This window comes from Lycorma delicatula, chromosome 7, assembly GCF_047948215.1.
Source record: "Lycorma delicatula isolate Av1 chromosome 7, ASM4794821v1, whole genome shotgun sequence".
In the NCBI taxonomy this organism is placed as follows: domain Eukaryota; kingdom Metazoa; phylum Arthropoda; class Insecta; order Hemiptera; family Fulgoridae; genus Lycorma; species Lycorma delicatula.
In genome coordinates this window covers 107672435-107698697 of record NC_134461.1, presented here as the reverse complement: position 1 = coordinate 107698697, position 26263 = coordinate 107672435, and the positions used below count along the sequence as shown (strand labels likewise).

The 26263-nt window shown below is 27.6% G+C and overlaps 2 protein-coding genes across 5 annotated transcripts in view; both read left to right on the top strand.

Annotated features, from left to right (window-relative positions):
- Kat60 (katanin p60) overlaps positions 1 to 9521 on the top strand; it is a 140995-nt gene extending 131474 nt beyond the window's left edge. For 3 of the 4 annotated variants that reach the window (XM_075372206.1, XM_075372204.1, XM_075372205.1), the window contains exons 9-12: positions 676 to 928; positions 3028 to 3154; positions 4856 to 5076; positions 8176 to 9521. In XM_075372206.1, the coding sequence (XP_075228321.1) occupies positions 676 to 928; positions 3028 to 3154; positions 4856 to 5054 (579 nt within the window). In that variant the 3' untranslated portion in view covers positions 5055 to 5076; positions 8176 to 9521. The remainder of the gene's footprint in view (positions 1 to 675; positions 929 to 3027; positions 3155 to 4855; positions 5077 to 8175) is intronic. The other variant, XM_075372203.1, reaches the window with a different exon arrangement.
- Positions 9522 to 24883: 15362 nt separating this feature from the next.
- The window catches only part of kat-60L1 (katanin p60 ATPase-containing subunit A-like 1), a 106220-nt gene continuing 104840 nt past the window's right edge, over positions 24884 to 26263 (top strand). Inside the window, exon 1 of the mRNA XM_075371237.1 lies at positions 24884 to 25004. Coding sequence (XP_075227352.1) covers positions 24938 to 25004 — 67 coding nt within the window. The 5' untranslated portion in view covers positions 24884 to 24937. The remainder of the gene's footprint in view (positions 25005 to 26263) is intronic.

Genomic DNA, 26263 nt, shown 5'->3' with positions numbered 1-26263 from the left:
ACTTGTGGGTCTGATTGCTAACCCCCTTAATTATGATTTTGTATATTTGAGGAAAATAAACTTCTTTAGTTGTTTGCCAATAAAAATTAAAGAAAGAAAGCCATGAAAAAAAATTTTTTTGTTGTTTTGTTTTTTTTTTAATTTGTTTCATTTGATATGAAAATGAATGTGGTAATCTCATAAGCATAACAAAATGCTCTTTTGAAAAATTAAGCTTTAAACTGAGGTATTTTTTTTTTAACTCATTTATTTCTGTAAGAAAACAGTTCTAAATATTTTGAAAAATATATTTTTTTAAATAATTGATTTATAAAATAAACACTTAAAACTTTTCATAAAGAAAATCTTTTCTTCCAAGAGAGAATGGAAGTAGGAAAATTTGATTATAAAATATAGTTCATATCTTTAATGGATTAAGATAAATTGTACCGACTTTCCTAAGAACAAAGAGTGTCAGTTTGTTTTGGTATCTAATGGACAAATAGATAGATATATTGAAAACATTTATTTTCTATCCTAAATTGAATTTTGGTAATCATTTCTTTTATTTATTAGTCTTCTACACTAAATTTTAATATTTAAATAAATTTTACTGACAAACAGTGAAGATTTATTATGTAGTTGTATTCTTTTCACTTTTAATTTGGTTTTATATTTTGACTGGTGTTGTTTCAGGCAAGGTTTTATGCTCCTTCTACTATATTCATTGATGAAATAGATTCTTTATGTTCGAGAAGAGGTTCTGAATCTGAGCATGAAGCATCACGTAGAGTTAAGTCTGAATTACTCGTCCAGATGGATGGAATTAGTTCAGGAGAAGATCCGAGCAAAGTTGTTATGGTATTAGCTGCCACTAACTTTCCATGGGATATTGATGAAGCACTACGGCGAAGGCTCGAGAAAAGAATATACATTCCACTGCCAAATAGTACGATTTTTTTTTTTTAATATAGTATGAATTATAGAGCTTAAGTTTAAATCTCTTTTTTTTTAATCTCGTATACTTTTCCAGTTAGTATTAAAATAAAAAAATATTCCTTAACAAAACTTTACCTTTAGCTTTGGCTATATATGTATATATATATATATATTTACAGTTTATGGCTAACATTATTACATACCTGTACTAGAAACATTTTTTAATCTTGTTTGCATATATCATTTATATAATAAAATAATACTTTAAAAAATCAAAGACAATGAATTAAATTGTAAATTAACATATAATGAATAGAGTTAAGTCTTTTCTTTGCCCCTGCATTATCACTTTGGTGCTGTTGTGTTCTTTCTTGAGTTTCATTTTTTTGGAGGTCAAAGTTCATTGATACTATTGATCCTTTTCAATGCATTACTTTAATGTTTTATTATTAACTAGCTGCAGGGCGTGCCTATGACATGCCTCTGCAGCTAGGATCTCCGAGCGGGTTACCCTGGTGGGCAGCATCTCGGAATGGGATTATTAGGTGTCCAAAATTGATTACCTCTTGTGTAAAAATATTTTTTTTTTAAATGATGAAAATTGATATAATGAAAGTTAACTTAGAAATTTAACTCAAGAAATTGATATTAATAAATTGGGATTTTCCGCTAGTGATTGAGACACTCCAGTGCCTACTTTTTTATTATAGTTCATTATTTTATGAAAAAAAACAATCGCATAAATAAATAAAAAATATGTAAAAAGAATTTTTAAAATACCACTCTTAAATTAAACGCACTAAAAGGTAAAAAATAATTTTAGAACGGTATCAGAATGGATTTGACAACAATCTTTGATAGTGATATGTAAGATTATGTGAAAGTCATAGCTTCAAATGAAAACTTTAATGTTTTAGCCAATTTTTTCTTATGTGTGTTTGCACCCCACTCTTTAGGCCATTCATCGCAAATTAAACATTTATTACAACAGAAATGGAGAGTTGTTTCTGTTGTAATAAATGTTTACTGTTCTGTTTATTATGTCCCTTGCTTCTGTTTCATAAAGTGTTTGCACTATTACTTCCTTATCCAATGAAATGAAATTAAGAACTCTATTATTATTCTATCCTTAAATTACTCTATTTATCTCAACATGACTGTTTCCCTTCCTTATTAAGTACTCATAATTCTCTGAATTACTTTGCCTTGGTTACATGTGGTATTACTTTCTTCCCTAACTGTTAGTCATTTCTATACTCATCTGTTAACATATTTTCTATTTTTGTTTATTTATATGAACGTGTTCATATTTTAGAACATGATTCACATTGTTTTTAAAGCTTCCAAATCTTATAGTTAAGCTCTTGCTCATTTTCAGCTAAGACAATCTGTTCATTAGCAAGGTACATCTTAAACACTCATTCATTTCCCACTTTAAGTAGCAATTAATTGCTGATCTTATTTAATCAAGATGGAGGCTTATTAATCAGTTATATCTTAATCCTTACAGTAAAAAGTGTTAACCATGTATACAATAGATACATTGTGTTTTAAATGACATTATTTGTGTGATTAATTTGTATTTGCTTCATGGTTAATTTTAGTGTTAAATAAACATGGCCATGTAGTGTTAACATGGCTGTATGTGTTAACAAGTAACAAAAATTTCACTTTTAGATCTTTCATATTCTTTGATAAAGAAACAATATTGTTTATTTTTCAAAGAATATTTCTTTATTATGGTACTATTCTTAATACTATCATATGGAATAATATTGTCTTTGTTATTGTTTTTCCTCTTATATATTTTGTTTCTAAACTTTTCAGTAATCTGAAATATAATATTTGTAATAGTAATTTGTACAATCTAATGTTACAAGTACTTTTGTGATAATTATTAACATTAAATTGTAATTCTTAAATTACAGAATAACTTAAAAAAATGTATAAATAAATTCTGAATATCATTCAAGTTATCATACTATTTTAAAAGTTAAGATTTTTCATTAATTTTATTTAACTGTCTGCATTAAAAATAGAATGTTGTAAATTAAAGATGAATTCATTTACATCTTCATCTATCGATATTATATTTTTAATTAATTTTAGGTATTGGTCGTGAATCATTGCTCAAAATCAATTTACGTGAAGTTAAATTAGAACCTTCTGTAAATCTGCAAGATATTGCTGCAAGACTGCAAGGATATTCAGGAGCTGATATCACCAATGTTTGCAGGTACCTAATGAATTTTTTATTTTTAAAAAAATAGCAATAAATGTTAAGGTAATCAATCAGTTTTCATGTATTTGTACACTATATTTGCTAGCTACTGAAAGTTTCAGAATTCATGTGTTTTATAACAAAACAGTGTACACTAAAGTTTAAAGTATGCTTCCCAATATTTTTCTTTGGTAACTACATGTCTTTTTCAAATACAGATACTTAGTAATTGTCACATACTGTTAGTTATTATACTACATGATGTACAGCAGTTTGCGTAAAAATTTATGAAATAAAGTTTCAGTATTATGTGAAAAGATACAGAATGTTTTAAGAGTTTACAATATCAGATGCTAAACAGCTTATGAACGTAAAATTATATGTTTTTTAAAGCACTATTAGAGATAATAAATTCACTTTCTCAATGACCATTCCATGTGATGTCATTTAATAACTTGCCCAGTTACATTTTGTATCATCTCAGTTCTTATGTTTGTAGATCTGCAGACATTTTATGTAATAAACAAACAGTAACTTTTAGCTACTGAAATCTAAAAAAAATTAATGAAACTTTTATGAGATTTCTTCCTTTAACATTGAAAATTTCTATATTATTTAATAATAATAAATTTTTCCTGTAAGAAAACTAAAGCGGTAGATCTGTTGTTATTAACTAGTAGCTGATTCTAGTCGCCTCCATAATTGGTCTTTGATTATAAAATACATATTTATATTATTCTTTTAAATACATTTTCACTTTTTGACATTATATATAATCGATGGATGAAACTGTTACTTGATGAAAATCCATAAGAAAAAAAAATAAACAAATTTTGATTTTGATGAAATTATTTAAAAGACCACAGCAGCTGTTTCAGTACACAATACCTTCTTTGCAGGTGCATACAATGAAAAACATAAATGCCTGGTTAACTAGGCAATCTTTCATGGCATTTTGAAGTTCATCGTCATCATCAAGTGCTGTGATGCAAGCAGCTGCTTCAGCAGTCTACTGCGAAGCTTTAAAGAAACTTAAGTGAGCCATTCAGAAGAAACATCACACAGTGTGCTGTCATCTGGTATTGTTTTTTTGCATTACAACACTCGTCCTTACAGGGCTCAAAGAACTTCTGAATCAATTCCAATGGGATATTTTTTATCATCTCCTTTGCAACCCAGACTTGGTACCAAGTGATTTTCATCTCTTCTGGCTTGCATTGCAGCACCTAAATGACGATGACGAATTTCAAAATGCCGTGAAAGGTTGCCTAGGTACCCAGGTGGCTGAATTCTATGAAGAAACTATTTGTAAATTAGTGAAACACTATGACAACTGCTTGAATTTAAATGGCAACTATGTTAAAAAATAGTTAAAAACTGTAGTTTTAAGTTGTAAATAATGAAATATTTTTATCTCTGCAGGTTTTTTATTTATAGCCAAGTGGAAGTTACTTTCCGAACTGCCCTCTTATATAAATTTAACAGTAAGTACTACCGGTGGATTCAGAAAAAGGGGGTGATACTTAAAGATAACAAACCCAACTCGCATCCATAAGTTCAACAACGGCAAACTATTCTTAAATTATTATTTTCTTTCTACTGATATATTTATTGTTGTGATAGATATTTATTTGACTTAAATAACTCATATTGAATAGAATCTGTTGAAAGTAATTTTAATTATTATTTAGATAACATTATTTTATTCTGTTGCAGAGATGCATCAATGATGTCAATGAGGAGAAAAATAGCCGGTCTTCGACCAGAGCAAATCAAACAGTTAGCTAAGGAAGAATTAGATCTACCCGTTTCAACACTGGATTTCACTGAAGCTCTCGCTAAATGCAACAAAAGTGTATCTAAAGAAGATCTTGATAAATATGAAAAATGGATGAAGGAATTTGGTTCCACATGATAGTAGCCTAATATTCATTGCGGTTGGTAATTAATTTTTTTTAATTTTAAATTAACGTAGTAACTTGTTTCAAGTATTGTATATATTCACTAATTGCCTCATAAAATTATGTTTATACTAAATGAAAACAATAAATATTTTTTTTAATTTTGTTTTAACAATTTATGTATTTAATTGTTAAACTCAATGTAATTAATCCAAATTTTCCCTTATGTAAATATGATATTTTAACATGTGATCATCAGCCAAAAAAATTGGTGATTAGTAAAAATTATTTTGTTCTACCTACTCAGATCTTTATTTTCCTGTACTTTAAATTTTGCTGTTAGTTGAAAAAATGAGTAAATAAGTTCAGATTATATCTGCACATAAAAAGAAATATCTTAAATTGAAGATACCCAACTGGACATATTAATGAAACAGTACCGTTGAACCAATTTGAGATGAGTTATTATAATGAACAAATTTATACAATTCATAAAGAAACAGTATTTTATATTTTACAGGTGTGTAAGTAGTTTATTATAATTATATATAGGTTTTAATTGCTTAATTTTTGGATAATTTTCAGTTTTAATTGGCCATTTATTTACCCTGTGGTTTAATACTATTACAAGATGTAGTTTTGTAATCAGATCTTCCCTGGTTGAAATGGGTTTATAATCTATATAATGAAAATTGTAGCCCGGCTGTAGAATTTCATAAAAATACAGTCAAAGTAAATTAGATATCAACTTGTCTTAAAGCTTATTCTTTTTTTAAATTTATTCATATACTAATAGCTTTTAATATAGGAAAGGAGTACCAGATTTTTATTTCATTTTCCAGATCAATCATCTTTGAGAACATATACCATATGCAATTTCTTGAATAAAAATTTCACTTCAAAGAGATAATATTCATGCACTAGAGTACCTCATTGAATTATTAGATTTAATTGTTTACCATAAATTCTAGTAATAATAAACGTATACTGTACACTATCCCCTGTTCTGAAAATGAATACACTAACTGATGGTCACATTTGAAAAAGTTGATTTAAAGACAAATTTATTTTTTTATGCTTTTCAGCTCATATTTTTCTCTGATATTATTAAAATATATATTTAAAAATTTTAATATTTCAGATATAAAAATCAAAAATAAAAATAACATAAACACAGTGTGTGATCTGCTTGTATATTGAAATGGTCGGGAAATTCCAAAACCTGCTGTGTAGCAATATTCAACATTACGACTAATGATAATAGTTCTAATACAAAAAAATAAAGTACAAATGTACTTTCACTCTTAAACGTGTAAGATAAATATATCTCTCTCTTAAATAGTTTGAGATTATATTTGTACTCTATATATATATATATAGTGCACCCTATTATATAAATTACATTATACGCATAGTATATACATAATTATCAGTAATAATAAAGTGTAAATCGAACAAAGCTTCGATCAGTAAAAAGTATCACAAAGATGGGCAGTAGTGGATTGTTCCCAACAAAGTCACGTTCAAAGAGTTCAAAGAGACTCTTAGACTTGCGTAAAAGGAGACTAGGATTATTTGGACGTATCATGACAATGCAAGATTGAAGACATCTGAAACAGCTAGTACAGTACAATCTTGAAAAACACCAAGACAGGATGCAGATGGATCAGAGAAATAAGAGAGGATCTGAAAGAAATTGGCCTTAAACCAGAAGATAAGATAAAATTAAACAAGAAATACAAGAACAAAAACACATATAAGAAAAAATCTCACAATACTAGAAAGGGCAAAAAGATCAGAACGTATGAAACAGTACTGGGAAGACTGCCAGACTCAAACAGTTCCATTGCAGAGACTTGGATAATGGACTGATTAAAGTAAGTGATCCTGTGCGGTCGTAAAAGATGATAATAATAAAATGAAAATAATCAGTTACAGCTTGTTTTTATTAACAGTGTAGATATTAGATATAGCTACATGAATAAATTTTTAAAAAAAGAGTAAATTGGAGTAGTAAAGTGTAAATTACCAGTTGACAACATAACCAAAAAGAGAAAACATTATTCTGTTTAAATGTTTTTTAATTATTTTAAACTTTGCATCTGATGAAGCGGTGCATACCGCAAAAGTACTTATGTTAAATATTATAAAAATAAGAAATAAGTGAATATTTTCATTTTATTATTTCTGATAATAATTATTATATAATACTATTATGGTTAATTATAAATTATTATATACACACACTATAACTAGTACATCTAGGTGTTTTGATACATGGCCCACCAACCTAGTTCGTCATTTTCTGCTAGAAATTTTGTTCCTTTTAAAATTGCTTCATTTCAAATTTTATCAATCCACATACTCCTTTCCAATATCCGTCTGTAACAACACATCTCAAAGTCCTCTATTCTTTTCCTTTCTGTTCTTCTTTTTGATCATATTTCACTACCATAAAGAACTTTGCTCACAAGCACATTTGAAAATCTCTTTCATTTTTAGATTTATTACTCATTGTTATTAGCAGATTTCTATTTTTTTCATGTAACTTTTTGTTTATACCGATTGTTTTTGAAGTCTGCATTACTTTATTAATCCCTTGTATATTTTGTTCAAGTATCATAATATTTAATTCCATATTATGTAACTATATCAAATTATGAAAGTTGAAATATAATGGCAGATAAAATATGAGACTCAAGTAAAAAATAAATTGGGCACATGATTAAAGAAATTTGCATTGGCATCTATGCACTGTTATTAGTTTGTAATTTTTTTAACATTAAAAATCAGTGGCCAAAAATATTTCATTTGACAACTTTTAACAGCTTTCCACATTTTAAACACCAATTGTAATCCATTTATCTCATTGCTGACGTTTTAGTAATATATTTCATTGTTTACTGCATTTTTTGCTTACAATTTCCCAAATTTCTTACAAAATGTTTTCTGCATTAAGAATTTCTTCATCCTTGTTAAGAGTCCAGGAAAAATTGTGTTTAGTTACCAATACTATGTAATTTGAAATTTAGGTCAGTAGTTATCGAGTTAAGTCTGTTCTAACAAAATGGCTGGAAAGTAAACTGTATTACTTTATATGTAGAGGAGAGTTTAGATTTTCTTATATTGTTACAGGTTATTTTTTGGATTTTCGCTAATCAAGGAGGAAAAGCAGTACTGAAAGTGCTGAAAACTTACTCTCCTCATCGTTTAACATCACAGTGACATAAGGCCAGAATGATGAAGACATTGAAGTGAAATGAAAAATAAATTTTCTGTCTTTAGCAGCACATGTATTTTAAAGCAGAGTAACTGTTGTCATTTTCAATGATTAATGTTGTTTATTTAATTAAAATGTAGATCATAAACAAACAGAAGGCTTTGGTTCCGTGTGATGGTTTTGTTTTTTGTAATTGTTATAAACAACGATGCATTTTGGTGTTTATGTTCTTGCCTTACTAGTTTTAAGTAAATATTAGTTGGTAACTCTAAATTAAGAAAATTAAATAAAAATATAGTTAAAAAATGGAATCACGAATTTATTTCAATATAATGGAATTAAGTTTTTTAGATAATCAATATGTGCATGTGTTCCTTCCTACATAGTAATTTTTTTTTAATCATAATTTTTTTACAAGTAATGTAAATTGACATTACAAATTTACATTATACACCCATAGCTCGCTTTACGGCCTAGATATGTTGTGGAAAAGTTGACCATAAAGTGAAAATCCATATAACAAATTTTGATACAAACCCATGCAAATTTAATTGAATCTGTTCCATTTTTTTATAAAATAATATAGTTTTTAGTTCATAAAGCATTTATTATTTTTATTTCCTATAAAAATGCTTACATAAAAGTAAAAATACAAAACAGTGTAATATTAACAGAAATTCAAAAAATAAACATAAATAAAAAACAAAAGAATACCTATGCCCATATTTATACATATAATAAAAAACATAAAATAAAATGTTTAAAAACCATTTTAATCTGATGAAGAGCATTAACAGAATCGCTAAGCTATAACATGCTGCCATCATCACTTCCCGCTGTTGTGGATTGACCCAGCTTAAAACGTTAGTCCAATGTTGTCTGCTTTACCTTACTTTCTGCTTTGTTTTGCAGTGTTGTGTAACATAATTAAAAAAGGCCATTATAGCAAAATTCCGTATAAATAGCAGCTGTATAGTGAGTTATAGGTGTATATGTATTGTAAAATTACCTTTAAGAAAAATAAATGCATGAATTATGTTTTAAATTAATTTCTAGAATATTAACTAAAATTTTATCCTTATGAATTTTGATATAAAATGTATTATAATAAATTCAAATAATTCTGAATTGAATTTATTTATAAAATTTCATTATCCTTCATTTTTATGTTTTAGTTTTCTGACATTTTAATGTGATAATCAAAGTTTGATTGTATTTTATTAACTTTTTTTTCATTTTGCAGCTATTTCCTAAAAATTATGAAAATTACGTGTATAAGAAGAATCTTAAATATGTAATTTAATCTTAAAATTAACATTTAAAAAATTTGCTTATATTTTAAATATTTTTGTGATGATGTTTGTTTTTTTTGCATTTATTTGTTGTATGGTTTTTTGATTGTTAATAAGACTGAATAATATAATTTATTATCATTGAATTTGTGTTTATATGTTTGTTTTTCAGTCGTTATAAAAACTTATGGTTTTATGTTTTAAATTTAAAAATATTAAAACTGATGATAATTTGAACTAATTATAATTAATTAATTTTTTGTGTTTGTTTGTTTATTTTATATTTTATTTTATTATTAAATTTATTACAAATGTATTGGTCAATACATTTGACCAATATATTGTCATATGTATTGACCAAATACATCAATAAATAGATGATTACAAATCAAGATGTAAAACCTCATTAATTTAGACTTACATATTGAGGTAAATAAATGGAAGGTACTCCACATCACTGCGTAGTTATTAGTCATGTTTTAAATTACATTTTAAAATAATAATTGTTAATATAGCAACCTCCTTTTCTTCTCTATTTTTATGTGGTAGATAAATGGATTTCAATTCAATATATCTTCTGTTTGCCTTGGTTTTACTAGTCTGTATGATAATATTATGTCAAATAATCAAAGACACCTGTTTTCTTCTCTCTACTATGTTTTATCTTTTCACAGTTTTTTTATGTATTACATTTTTATTTTCAAAACTGAAAATATTTCACAACTATCCTTCTACTTGTTCAGTCAATATTCTGTTTTATGTTATCATGGATGTAACTTAAAAATCTTAGATTCTAGTTGGAGAATCTGGATTTATTGACATTTGACCTCTAGGCACAATTTTTTAGTAACCTACGCACAGATAGATTCATCATTCTACTTTTCCCAATAAAGAAGCAGTTACTTTATTGGCTACTTATGTCCTAAAATAGTTCCGTAGGACAGTGGCTGATACCAGATAGATATAATTCCCGTGGTATATATCCAAAAACAAAAGGATGAGATGTTAAGAAAGAGGAGAGTAGAGAAAGAAGTCACTCAACCTACAAAGGATACCACCACTATAGTTTACTGTCTTGTGAAGGACAGTTACAAAACACTGCAAAAAGAAGCAGAAAGTAAGGTAAAGCAGACAACGTTGGACTATTGTTTTAAACTGGGTCAATCCACAACAGCGGGAAGTGATGCTGGCAGCATGTTATAGCTTAGTGATTCTTCATATTAATGCTCTTCATCAGTTTTATAAGGTCAATTATAATTCTATATATAAATATTGATACTACTAGGAGTTCAAGAATGCCCACCTCAATATTATGTAAGTGAGGAATTTGCATAGCTGTTTACTTGGATGTTTCCTTGAATCAGTTAGATTTGTAAAATAAAATTGATTATGAACTAGAGAACTGAATTTATATCACTTTATTTTTTATTTTTATTTAAGGCATTTCAAAGTAATCTCAGTCTCATCCAGGTTATTATTTAGTAAATAGTGCATGTTATGTCCCTTTTAAGTATATTTACTACTAGAAGTAGGTTCTGGGGCATTAATGACCATTACCCAAAAACATGTTCTAAAGTACATATTTTAGAATCTAAATTGATGATTTTTTATAAATATTTTAACAATTGTACATGGAATTGATTTGTAACAAATGTAAAAAGACAAGCTGAATTAAACTTGCCAAGCTAAAGTTGTTGTAGTGTATTGGTTTTGATAAATTCATTTAATTGCATTTTTATTATTAATTTTATTAAGTGTTGATAAATAATTTAATGTGCTCTAACAACTGAGAGTTGTATTATAAAAAATGTTATAAATGTATAGGACTGTTGTAATTTATGAACTCAAGATTTAATGGTTATTTAGTATTTTGTAATATTTTTCTTTATATGTACTTTGATTGATTTTTTAAATATTCATGGTTTTTCTATATTTGCAAAACCTTCCCAGAGCATTGTTTATTAATTTATTTTATTATTGCAAGCCTCATAACAAATTGTAAGTTCAATTGCTGTGCAGCAGTCATCTTTGACCAGCCACTCCTGAGTTCTTTTTATTTCTGTTACTGCGTTTTATTTCGTTTTAAATGAATGAAGAAGGTAAAATTATTAAAACTGATAACAGTTATTTATTGTCAATGTGATGAAAATTCTTTCAGAACAATATTTTTTTTCCATTTGATACTCTTAATGTCATCTGACAATCCTAAGTTAAAACATATTTTTCTAAGAATTGTTTTTGTCTATGAAAATGTTTAAATTAATGAGGTTTTAATTTTTACATTTTTATTTGTCGTAATTTCTTAATGAATTGATAGAATCTTCTCGTTTATTATTAGCCATAAAATCAAATTTCTTCCCAAGTATGAATTGCTGATGAGATTGACTAAAAGAAATACAATTTTTAGATTTATTAGTGATATTTGTTCAAATAAATATTTTATGCCAATATTTTTACCACCTGAAAATAGTATGAAATTGAAAGAACATATTTATAAAAGATATTTTTTTCAACCCCTACTCCCCTGAGCAGGACATACAATTAAGTAAAACCCATCGTGAATGGAATATCTCAGAAGGTTAATTGTTACTGTAGACTTGTAAGACAAAAAAATTAAAGTGGAACTTAAGTAATGAACAAGTACTAATATTATAAAATGATAACAGGTAACTTTAAATTGGAATATATTAAAATGTGTACTTTAATTATTTAATACTGAATTAGAAAATTTAAAAGCTGTGATCATTTTAAGTTAGAATAATAAATTATTTACTGATTTATTTAAATGTTTGAAAAGGTAAAAAAAATAATTGTTTTTAGTTTCACTGTTGCTAGAAAACATCCATTATTTATATTTTGTTTTTTAAATTTGATTTTTTGTAAAAAACTTTGAGATTACACTAAAAAGTTTTTTCTTAATTTATTCAGTAATTGTATCTTTAAACTAAAAGTTTAAAATTTTATATTAAAAATAATTTATCCTAGAATTTGTTGTAACAATATTATTTATTTCATTGTTTTATACTGAATTTTCATTTCATCTAATTTTACATGAATATTTGTCATTTTTAATTTTTAAATGTTTATTTTTTTCTTTATAAAAATTAATCATCGATCTCAGTGTCCTTCATAATTGAAAATCAAATTTTAAATGATTAATAATACAGTATCATTAATAATAGAAAAATGTTTTTTTTTTTTTTTTTTAATTTTATCTATTCATGTTCGAATTTTAACAAATCCTAAAACCTTTCACCCTTCACTCCAATACTATCCTTTTTATTTACAATTTTCTGATTTAAGAAGTGATATGATTTTGTGTAATCACTTATTTCCTTTTAAGTATAATAATTTTTACTTCTGTATGCATCAGAGTGTCACAAAGGGTATAGTTTGTGTCCCTAGATGAGATGAATCAATGAGGAACTTTGCTGAACCAGCTGTATTTTAATTATAATAGCTTTCTGAACTGTCTCTTGACCACTATTATGTGTAACAGCACGATTAGGTCCAGGAATTTAAAAAATATATTAAGCTACAGGAACACTGTGCAGAGAAGAGGCACAGCTGCCTGCAGGTCTAGAATCAAGAATTGTAGATTAGTTTTACTGAGACTTATGAAATATTATAAGAACCAATAAAAATTCTTCAGTGATTTTATGTGAAACACATCCTTGATTTAATGTCATTATAGTATTTTAAAGAGAGGAAGAGAAGTGAGTGTGTGTGTGTTCTGAACCTAAGATTCAATTTAATAGAAGCCTAGGTTCCTCTGATGGGCTCATCAGTCTTAGCCATATAATGTGTAGTCACCACACAGAAAATGCAGAATGTTTTCTGCAGGCAGAGCTCCTGTTGCTAGTTCACACCAAGGATGCACCAGTCATGGTACTGCATGAACCCGGTCAAGCTCTGAGCAGTCGCAGAATCCAAACTAGGGGAAAGGAAAGTTTCTTATGGCAAAGGAAGGAAAGAAGAAATGATGACATGAAAAACAGTCCCTCTTGAAGTGCTTCCAGCTATCTTGACTTTCCCCATTATAAGAGTAATAAATTACAAATAATTTTGTTTTGATGAAGTTAGAATATCTTGTAACAAATAACTTTTCTTTTAGAAATTGAAGAGTTGTTCAAAATGAACTTTAGGCTCCCATTCAAATATTCTTGTTCATTGTCAGAATTGTGCAACAAATTGTGTTTTTCTATATTAAATGAAACAGTGTTATTAGCACATTCACGAGTGGAAGATCACAGTCAGCTGATTTTTTCTACTTTTTAAAATCGAAACATTTTTTTATTAATATTCTTATTAAAAGCAAAAATTACAATTATGTGAATCTGTTAGTTTTCTCTAATATAAAATAAAATTCTTTGTTAAATATAATTTAAAAAAATGTAGTGTGCATTATTAAACAAACCTGGTTTTAAGTTAAAAATTATTGTTTCAATTTGGGATTATTAAAAACAAAAATATTAATTACTAATACATTAACCCATATACATAACCCATAACAATAAAAAAAAATTACTAAGAAATACTGCTAATGTTGATTACATAGTATTTCAAATTTCTAATTCACTTAGCTCAAACTTATGAATTATTGAATATATTTTCACAAGTAACTTATTTTTAAACAAAAGCATGCTATTTAAGTAGCTGTGTAATGTTAAAAATGGAAAAAAGTGCATACAGGATAAGCAAGGAACTACATGCAAGCTGTGTTCATAATTAATTTCATTTTGGCTTAATATGGTACTATAGACAGTTTATAGTATATCTTGAACACAAAATATACAGTAATATACACTAGTCTAAATTTGTTATAATTTAAGAGTGCTGCAGGTATCGCAAGTATCTTTACTAGGAATTGGTAGTGCTTTTTGCAAGTATTGCAAAACAGTAAATAGTGTCAGTTAACTGATACTATGAGTGGTGCTAGCCACTCATCTTAGAACCACAGAATGTATTTTTGAAGACAAACTCTTGCATTTGCCAGATCAGTTTTTCTTGATGAAATGTGGGCTTTATTAGTAAAGTTTTCTCAAAAAAAGAAATCATCAGTTGAAGGATTTTACAATCAACTTTACTTCAAGTATGAGTATGTCCAGTCATTAAACTTTGATGGTCAGTAGTTTTGTTTGAAGGAAGTAAAGGTTTCTTTTTTAACAAAAAAGGAAATTCTATAGCTTTGATTTTATGTATACCTTACACTATACTGAGTGAACTAGTTTCAATGGCTATTTATTTTGTTCTTTGGTCTTGTAAATTTATTTCTAGATACCTGGAGTGAATGGATATTTTAAACCAAAAATTCCATTTTGTATACAGGTGTTTCTAAAATGGTGGGTTGGCTATTCTTTTTCAGATTCTACTTGTAAAACTAAACAAAAAGTATCCTTAGGAAAAATGGCAATTTATCCTTTGTTCAACCCCTGTCTGCCATTTTGCTAATTTAATATAATAATTTATATCTCAAGTTCGGATAGACGAATCACACTAATATTTGGCAAGCATCTTGGTAATAAAGTTTTAAAATTAGCAAAAAATCAGGACTTATATATCTTTGCAAATTAAAAAATGAGAGCCATGTTTATTTTGTAATCCGTTATATCTCCATAAATATTAGTTTTATCTAAATTTATGTTATTTACTAAAATAATTTACATTTTACATTTTATTTTTTTAAATCAGTTAAAAAATAGTCTAGTTTTGGGAGAAAATTGATGTGGTAATTTTGTGTTACAATAATGTCTATTATTGTGAGAAAATTATTACTTAATTTGATACTAGTTTACAATAGTAGAATTAACAATAAATAAAAACAATATTTCATCGAATTGAACTTAAAGTGAAGGACCTGAAAACACACAAATTTCAAAATTGATTTTCTGCCATAATTTACTATTTGTTAACCAACCGATTTAAAAAAATAAAATATCATTTTGTTGAAAATAAAAGACTACAACATACATTTCGATAAAATTTATATTTATGGATATAATTTTAAAAAATAAACATGGCCATCAGTTTGTAATTTACAAAGGTATTTAAGTCCTGATTTTTTGCTAATTTTAGAACTTTATTACCAAGACACTTACCAAATATTAATGTGATGTGAGTCTATCTGAACTTGAGATATAAATTAACAAAATGGCAGACAGTGGGAGAACAAGGAAAAATTACCATTTTTCCTAAGGATATTTTTTTGTTTAGTTTTTCAAGTAGTATCTGTAAAACTACAGCCAGTCCACCATTTTAAAAACATTCTGTATAGATAGCTTAAAAATATTTTTTTTTGCCATTACTAAATATTGGATTGTTTAATCATAATTATTTTTAGCCTGGTTTATTATGATATTGAGAGTGTTTTCAGATGAAAATTAATTTCTAATTCTGATAAACCGTACCTTACCCTTGATATCAGTTTATGTCTGCTCATTCATTTTTTTAATAAGTGCATAAGCTTTAATTATCGATCGGTATTAGACTAAAATTTTAATTTATGAAAATAATTTAAATCAGGAATTAAATCAAAGACTTTAAAAATCAGCTGATTATTTATTAAATTAGTTTAAAAATTTTGTTTGAACTAAAGTGAAATGAATTTCATCCTTATTTATAGCTTCAAAAAGAACATTTGTTATGTTACAGGAACATTTATTTACTGAAATGTACAAGTATACTGTATCGGATATTTTTCTCTTGGAAAAGTTGTTTCAAGATGTAAAGCAAAAATACTCATCTAAACATTTATTGAAAAATAAATTATTCATTTTTCTGAGAAAACTGTTATACAATTTAAGAAAATCGATTTTAAAAGATGAATTCTAAAATAACTAAAGATGTACAGTTAAAAAAAAATTGGATAAATGATTGGCAAGATGAATTTTATTTAGAAGCAGCTAGTTTGAATAGCCAATTTTCAATCACATGAGTGGATGCATGTATTAAATTTGAAAGCGGTTAACAATTCAGTTTAAACTATAAGTCACTCAGATTAAAAGATGCAAATCCGTATATAAATTAACTTCTCTATTCAACAAATAATTTATTTAAAAAGATTATCCTACAAAAATATTTCATTTAATTATGTAAAATTAAGTAATGACAAAACTTTAAATTCAAGTTGTTTCTATTTTAATTTCAAGAACACAAAAATTAAACTATGATTTTCGTTAAATTCTAGCACTGTTTTTTTTATATAATTTTGACTGGCAAAATTGTTATTACTGCATTTAGTATAATAATTGTATAAATGTATAATTAAGCACAATTCAATCCTTGTTGGTTAATAATTACACATAATATAAAAATGTTATTGTTAGTAATCATTCAATTCATATTACAACAATCATCATTAAAGGAAATGATTATTCATCTAATTCAGAATAAGTTTATGACTTGAACAATTTCCATTTTTAAAATAAAATGTTAAATTTTATGGCTAATATTCTTCTGTATAAAATATATTACGCTCGTGGGTAGTTGTAACGGTTATTCTTGTGGCTATTGTCTTATTTATTTCAATTTAGACTTTGTTGTAAGCATCATTGTTTTATAAGTATCAATTAAGATTTGTGCGCGTAATATATCCTAACTCAACTGAACCGTTACAATCTTAAACGGTCATTGCCTTTATCTATAAGTTCTTTGTTATTATTACAACATAATGTAATTAAATGTATTAACACTTTATTTAATTATTTTTTTAATTTTCAGATAAATGTACACCACTTATAAAAATTTAATCTTTTTCACTATAATATTTGAGATTTTATAATTCTTAATTTTTAAATTATTGTATAAAAACATTATGCATTGGACTTCAGATCTGCTTAATCCTAACAATTTTTTTGTTTGGTAATAATTTTATTACTCTGACTTACTTATTAGTTTAAGCATTTCTTTTATACTTTTTTTATAATTTCTTAATCAGTTTTATGATATAAAAAAAATTACATTCCATTTATTGATATACAGTATGATTGAACAACTGGGAATCATTTAGATTTCTTTCTATTTCTGCTACTTTATATCTGTTATTAGTTACACATATATGAGGTCTGACTATTAATTAATGATGTAATACTAGTTATAAATATATTATGGAAGGTTAATGGGGAAATTGTTAATATTTGTCTATATAAATTTGCGTAAGTCTTTATTTCAACTCATTCCCTTAACTTGAGTAATAGTTTTCACCGATCATCTTTTCATGATATACTCTAAATCATGTAGAGTTTGAAAATCAAATTCAAATTTTGCTAAATTTATGAAATGCATGCAAAAACCCCTTGAATTTTTAAGTCTATATTAATGACCGTCACATGTAGTTTTTCTTCAGTGGCACGAAAGATTTTGCTAGGGTTGAAAAGAGATCAAAAACAACCCATGCTTTAAGATGTCTGATCATTTGATCATTCAACAATAGAATGATAAAGTGAAAAAGATAAATACAGTCAGTCAAAGAGTGACCTAACAAAGGTAAAACAACATGACTAGGAAGAATATTTTTATATTTGATGCATTCTTTCTTTTTCTATTTAGCCTCTGGAACTACCATAAGGTATTACTTCAGAGGATGATGTGTATGAACGTAAATGAAGTGTATTCTTGTACAGTCTCAGGTCGACCATTCCTTACATGTGTGGTTAGTTGAAACCCAATCGCCTAAAAACACCAGTATCCATGAACTAGTATTTTTACTAGGAATTGAAACTTAAAACTCATGACTGATGCATTCTACGCAAACAAAAATTATTCAATAAAATAACTCAAGGTTTTGAATATCTGAACATCCAAGATTGTAAAATTCTTGTCATTCACTATAACTGCTGGAATGACCTGAAAATTAACAGCAGATAAAAGTAAGCCATTAAGTAATGAGATGAAGCATTCATTGAAGAGTATAAAAATCAGGGTTTTTTTTATAAAGATATCTACCATATTAAGACTATAATAGAACTAAAATACCAAACTACATGTGTATGTGTGTGTGTGTGTGTATATATATATATATATATATATATATATATATATATATATATATATATATATATATATATATATATATATATATATATTACATTCTATTAATATAAACCAACTGGTACACAATACTGAAATAAGACATAACTTACCTTAATAAATATTTCAACCATGACTGAAGATGCTGGATACCGTGAAAGTACTTTTGTGGTAAAATATGACTTATAAAAAGTAAAATATTCTTCTTAAAAAGATTAATTTCAGTGAAATATATATATAGTTTTTTGAAAATTCAAATAATTCATGAACATGAATTATTCATGTTGCATCTTCATGCAACTGAAGATGCAGAAAATCGATTATTGGAAATTAATATAGCCTGACAAAAAATTACTGTTTTGATGATTTATATTTCATGCAATAATTTACATATATATATATATATATATATATGTATATATATACTGAGTGTAACTCAAAATCTTCCCTTGACTTTCATAACCTAATACTCTCGTGAAAATAATGGAAAAAGTACGTATAAACATATGTCCTAAAATACTTCGTTTGCGAGTTACGGCTAGTGAAGGATTTCGTTCGGATTTCAGCTTTTCGAGTGACTTGAGGTCGTACTGAAATTTTTTGGACGTTAAGGAACTGAATTTGTGATTTTTTATGGATTTGGCATGAAAAATCTAATTGAATACAGCTGGGCCTCTCTTAACCAAGGTAATTGGGGGTGTTGCCGGCTTAGATAACGGAATCCGCGGTTAAGTTTCCATGTCTGAACCACAAGGAAACAACATCATGTAAAACATCCCGAACAGGCTTCTTCAGCGTAGAACATTTATTTAAAAACTTTTGAACAGTATACTTCAATTTATTTTTTGTTCCGTTTCCAATTGCCGACGGCTGTTTCTCCGGCACCAAACTGATAAGTAATTTTTTTAATCGATTCCTCGGCATTTAATTTTTTAATAGCTTCTAATTTTTTGACCATCGATACTATTACTCGTTTACGTTTTGTATTAGTAATATCTTTGCTACAACTAGCCATTATAAAAATAACAACGATAAGTAAACAACACAACATACTACACTGTATTACAATACAGCAGTGACACACTCTCAAAATATAGATTATTCTTTACCCGTACAGTAGATAAAGAAACTAATTTTATTTATGCTGTTTCATTGACACGCGCTGTAAATACGCAATAGTAATTACGTACAACGAGTAATAGGCTATAATAAAATTCGTTAATGGAGAGGCTTACCATATTTTTTTGGGTCCAACCCAGAACATATTTTTGAAATTACTTAAAAGTCTAACTGTTTACCAAAATATTAAACTTTATTTATTCAGTTGTATATTTTAAACTAGACATGATGTTTTTCAGAAATGGTTTGTTTTAATTAATTACATCATGAAATTCACGACAAGAAAGTTCTGAATTAATTTTAACATTTAGCAGATTTAACATTTCAGAACTTGAACCATAACCTACCTTTAGTTTTGAATTACCTGGTTCAACAATGTACGTTCATCAAATAGGTCACCAATATTTATGGAGTCTTTTATAATCTCATAAACAATTTGCACTCTCTTCTAAATCAGAACAGACAGTTTCAGACATTAATAGCACTCCTATGATTAGCTGTTTTCATGTAGTCTTCAATATCACCCTTTCCTTTATGTGCAACAGAGGAATCTTTTATAATCTCATAAACAATTTGCACTCTCTTCTAAATCAGAACAGACAGTTTCAGACATTAATAGCACTCCTATGATTAGCTGTTTTCATGTAGTCTTCAATATCACCCTTTCCTTTATGTGCAACAGAAAATTCTCCAGTACATAGTATGAAATAAGCACGTTCACTGTTACTGTCATTACACAATTTCAAAAAAATTGTATTCCTGTTGCAGTTTAACATTAAACACACATTTCCTTTTGCCCATTGCTAAACGATGAGACAAAAAACGAATAGAGATGAAATTATCAAAAACGTGTAGACGAGTTACTTCACACACGAAAACAACATTAACCACATTGCCTCTGTTGTGTTGCCAAATGACTAAGTAAAAATTTGTGGCAAGACCGGTAGCCACGCCTCCGTAAAAATCGACGTCGCGCATGCTCTAAGGTCGGCTGAGAGATGCACGGCCGTATAAAAATGTTTAACGCGATGTCGAAGCTGTAAGTATAAAACTAAAAAAAAAATCGTCGCCAGTCAAAATTCTCAAAACCCGGACAGCACTAAAAAAACCAGGACTGTCCGGGCTAATCCCGGACGTATAGTAAGCCTATACATGAAGTAAACGGCATCTCGGTTAATTTTTTTTTAGCTTTACTTTATTTCAGACTTTTTGTACCTGAAGCTAATTATGGATTTAATGAATGATTTGTATCATAGTGAAAAGATGCTATGCCTGAGCGGAATTCGAATCCCCAACCGCCGTATGAAAGGCCGAGATGCTACTCGACTGCGGCGGCCGGTCATAACGGTTAAGAGAGGATCGGATAAGGGAGACACTACTGTAGATCCCAGAACCGTATCTGCAGTAGTTTTAGAGTAATCTCGGGATGAAAACCAATTAATTGGGGTAAAAACAGTGTTTTTTTTTATGTTTGACGTATAATAACTTTGTTGAATGGACAAGAAACACGTAAAAATTTAAACAAAACTTGTAGAGAATTTAAACCTAAACAGAATGGTGTAAGATAAGTTGAATAAAACAAAGAAAAGTTTGAAAAATTCGAATTTTATTTTAAAACACTACATTTGTCAGAAAAGTATTTATTTAATGTAAACAAAAACCAAATTCTTTTTAATGATGTTAAAATTTAAAAAAAAGGGGAAAAAACTGAAAATTATACAGCAATTGTAAAATAAAAATTACTTATAATAATTTTTTTTATTAATGACAGAAATACAATAAATTATTCTAATAATTATTATTTCAAAGTTGGTAATATAATAACAACATCTGATGAACAATGCGCAATACAGTTTTAGGGTTGGAATCATTCTGTAAGGTACATTAAGTAAATTGGGTAGTATTAACTGTGATGTCGTTAGCGAAGGTTTTCTGTGATCTTAGTTGAACGTAATCGTTTTGCCATTGAAGTAATGCCGTACTTATTTAAACTGAGGAATATTCTGATATGGCCTTCATTTTGGGCGTGTTTAATGGTAATGAACACTACTGCTGCTGCAGTAGAATATGAAATACGTTTTCCGAATAGCTGTTTCCAATTCCCAAAACAATTAGCTCGACTTTTTGCAGTATTCGGGAAACAAGTTCACTACCTAGTATTTGTACCAGCTACGAAAAATCTGCCCAACACGACGACGCTGTTATTGATGAAATTATTATCGATGCAGATCAAAGTACTCCAGGCTTCAGTACACGATGCCCTTCTAAGCGGATCGGAGTTTCGCATTCGACAGTTTATTATTTGTAGTTTCGCATACAAGTTTTATCCTTATCATAAACAGCCAGCTGCAACATCTACACCCAGGAAACAGTCCGCTTCGCTTGGAATCCTGCAACTGATACAAATCGACAACTCCACAAGTATGTTTAGTTACTGACGAGGCAAATTTCACTGGAGATGGTGTCAATGATTTATGTAATGAGCAAACATGGGCAGAAGTAAATCCACATGAAACAGTGGAAGGCGATTTTCAGTACCGATTCAGCACCAATGTATTGTGCGGCCTTCACAATCAGCTGTTTGGACCATTCATATTACCTGGTCGTGTAAATGTTGAGGTTTACTTGCATTTTCTTCAAGAAGAATTGCCGCAGCTATTTGAAGATGTTCCTCTATTGTTGAGGTGCAAAGTACACTTCCAGCACAATGGCATGCATGCCTTCCCACTTTCCTTGTGCCGTTTCCATTCAATTAATTCATCAGTTCCCTGAAAAATGAATCGGTCATGGAGGTACACATTGCTGGCCACTAAGATTGACTGATCTAACACTGATTTTTACATCTGGAGATGGATGAAAAATATTGTGTGCAAAACAAAAATAAAATTTCATGAGGAATTAATTATCCACATTATGGATGCAGCTCAGTAACTTAAGGACAGCCATGAAGAACTAAAAAGAGCAACAAATGCACCACAGAAGCCTGCCAAGAGATGTGTTGAAAATGGTGGGCTCATTTTTGAACATTTATTATAAACTAGTATGTATAATGTATGTACTTTGGTTTAGTGTACTGTTTCTAAATAAAATTCTATTTTTCTTTGTTTTATTCAACTTACCTAACTCCGTTTTGTTAAGAATTAAATTTTCTACAAGCTTTGTTTAAAAGTTTGTGTTTCTTACCCATTTAACAAAATTATAAAGATAAAAAAGTGTTTTTTACCCCAGATTATTTGTTTTGTACCAGATTTCTCAAAAACTACTAAAGATACAGTTCTGGGATCTATTTTATCTGATTTTTCAGGCCAAAAACCATTAGAAATCATTAACTCTGCCCTTTAATTAATGTCCTAAAAATTTCAGTACGGACCTCATTTCACCCAGACAGCGGAAATCTGAGTGAAATCTTTCACTAGCCACAACTTGTAAATGAAGTATTTTAGGATGTATGTTTGTATGAACTTTTACATTGTTTTCATGAGTAGAATAGGTTATGAAAAAGTCCTGGGAAAACATCTTGATACGCTCTATATATATAATTTATTCATTAGGATATCTTGACAAAATAAAATTATTATTTATATGTAAATTTAAGTATACTGTATCATGATAACTTACAGCAGCTGTATTACAGTGGTGGCATAATAGTTTAAATCTCTTTCATGGGTGGTTCAACTGATGATTGTTTTTCTTTTCAAATTACTGATCCTTCTCTGAACTGCATTAACATACTCTCAAAGAGTTCATACTCTTTGAGAGTATCTAAAATTCATTTAGCAAACTTTATTATGCTGAATGAATTTTTCCTGTATTTTAGTTTAAATTATAATTTATTTATGTTCACATTAAAAATAAAAACATGTTACTTCTCAGCAAGAAAATTTAGTCACCTACTCAAGTGTGTTGTAGTGACAAAAGTCACTATTACCTTTATGCTGAAGGTACCTTCAGGATCCTAATACATTTGTAAATATATCTTCTTATGATTTATTTTAAAAATTATTACTGGATAATTATTTAATTTTCTCTTGGAATTTGCTGTTCAAAAAACAAAAATAATTCCTATTGTTAGTGTATTGGAGTTTATGACCAGTTTTACAACAAAAACTTCATTCAGATCCGAAAATAATTATACATTAAATTAATCACATCAGAAATTATAGGCTTCCTGACAAAAAGTTAAAACCTACTTCAGCTTTTGCTTGGAAGAATCAAAGAAAATCATAATAAAATTTGATTGTGAAAATAATAAATGAAAACTGATGTAAAATAAACATCAGTTTATGTTAAATAAAAGTATATGTTAAGTATATGTTAAATAAAACTGAAGGTAGTTATAAGTTTCTAAAAATAAAAAATAATTTAAAAAAAAAATTAGAGCTTTTAAATTGTTAGTTTATAAAAAATAAAAACTTATTTTTACTTGGTTTATTACATGTAGATATTGCTATTTTTTTAAGAGTGGTTGCTTATCTATTAATATAAACATAAATTCATGATAATTTTTAATTTACTAAAAATCAGTCTAGGAATTAACACTAAAGAAAAATATGACAGTCCATTTTTGTACCCTGAAACTTGTTTGGAAGTACTGCTAAGTGTATTACAGTTAACAAAATAAATATTTATTCTTTATATTCAGTTTTAAGTATATTTCAGTTCAGCAAAATAAGAAACACAACTAAGACCTGTGGCCAAAATAGATTTTTGGAAACTTATTTGTAATTCTAATGGTGACGAGTAGAATACACATTGTTTCTACGTGTAAGAGTACTTGGGTATTTTTCATTATCCCCAACAGTTTTTACAGAAAGTTAGCCTGGAATAATGCATTTCCACATATTAATAATTTTGTTTGGTATAGTAACATGTTAGAAAGCAAGATTATAAATTGTCTTTTCAAGTTCATGGCAAAGAATTTTCTCATTACATTATTTTTAAATTGTTATTACTGAAATATTGACTTCTTTATTTTAATATTTGAATAAATAAATTCATATAGTAACTGAAAACTGTAAAATTTCTTAGTAAATCACAAATTGACAGTTATAAAACTAGTACAAAAGGAAAGAGATTGCGTAATCTAAACAGTGATGCATTAATGAATGGAGGTGGAATTAACTACATACATACATATACATATAACCCCTCTATGTTTGTAGTCATCCCCTCTCTCTTTCTGCATCAATAAACGACCGTGACCAATCTAAGTATTTGAATATAGACTTCAGTTGATTTAATGATTCTAACGTTCTACCAGTTGCAGCTTTTCTTTTGGTTTTATTTTTGTTCTACAAACATGACAGGTAAAAGCATAGCTATTCATATTTACTAATAGTTTAATTTTATTTATTAATCGATATAAATTGCTTAAAAAATAATATTAAAATTATTGTTCATTATTCCCATTTAGAATAGATCATAAAAATCATACAGAGATTTATTTGTAATATTTGAGAGATTTTTATTAGATTTCACCATTAATACTGTAAAAATTTTAAATGGATTTCAAAAATTATTTCTAATTTTAAGTTTTATTTTTATGTGTTTGTCTTTGTATAAGTTGAAATCCATTGAATTAGAGGAAGTGGTAAACAAAATTTTAAAAACTAACAGAATCAAGCATTGTGGATTAGGTGTAATTTCATACAAATGACTAATTCTGTATATTAAAAGTAAAATAAATGAAGGATACTCTACAAAATTAGTAAGTATTATACTGCTGACAAAATTAAATTTGGAAAATTTTGTTTGAAATCCATATTTCTTTTATGTAGAGGTGTGACATAAAGTAATTATGTTATACAATTATTTAAACTCATCTTTCTTATTAAAATATGTTTGTATCATGTCTGAAATCATAATATTAAAATAAAAAGTTAATTTCTTAGTTTCTTTATTAATGAAACTGATTTGGTTTAATACAATAAAAAAGTTAAGATTTAACAAATGTCATTTAGTAAATGAATATAGATAAAGAAGCTATTATTATTATTATTTTTTTTTTTTTTAGAAGCTATTACTATTCAAAGAATGTAATTTATAAGGACATATTTTTACAAGTCTAGGTAGAAGACTAGGTAGAATGACACTTGAATGGCTTGAAGACTGGATAGGATGACACCTACCCGACAAATTCATTTCACCTGAAAATCACAGAACACTATACGGTAAAATATCAAGCACATGCAAATGAATATAACAACACATTTTTACTTAAAATTAATAAACAGAAAGATAAAAAAGTCATTCAATCATATATTAATAGATACAGAGAAAATAGTACAGATTAAAAAAATTTGGCTACAGTTCAATCTTCAGAATAAAACCTATTTGATTGGAATCATTGAACATAATGTCAATACAATAAGTAAACTTTACTGCTGTGACTACACAGTGTTCTACATTGGACAAGTGTGATATAGCTTCTACATAATATAGATCCAGCAAACACTGAAAAATATTCCATATCAACATAAAATAAACATTTACTGACCACCTCACAGACACAAATCACAAATACTCCAAAAAAAACTTAGAATTTTACACATACACAAAAAGTAAT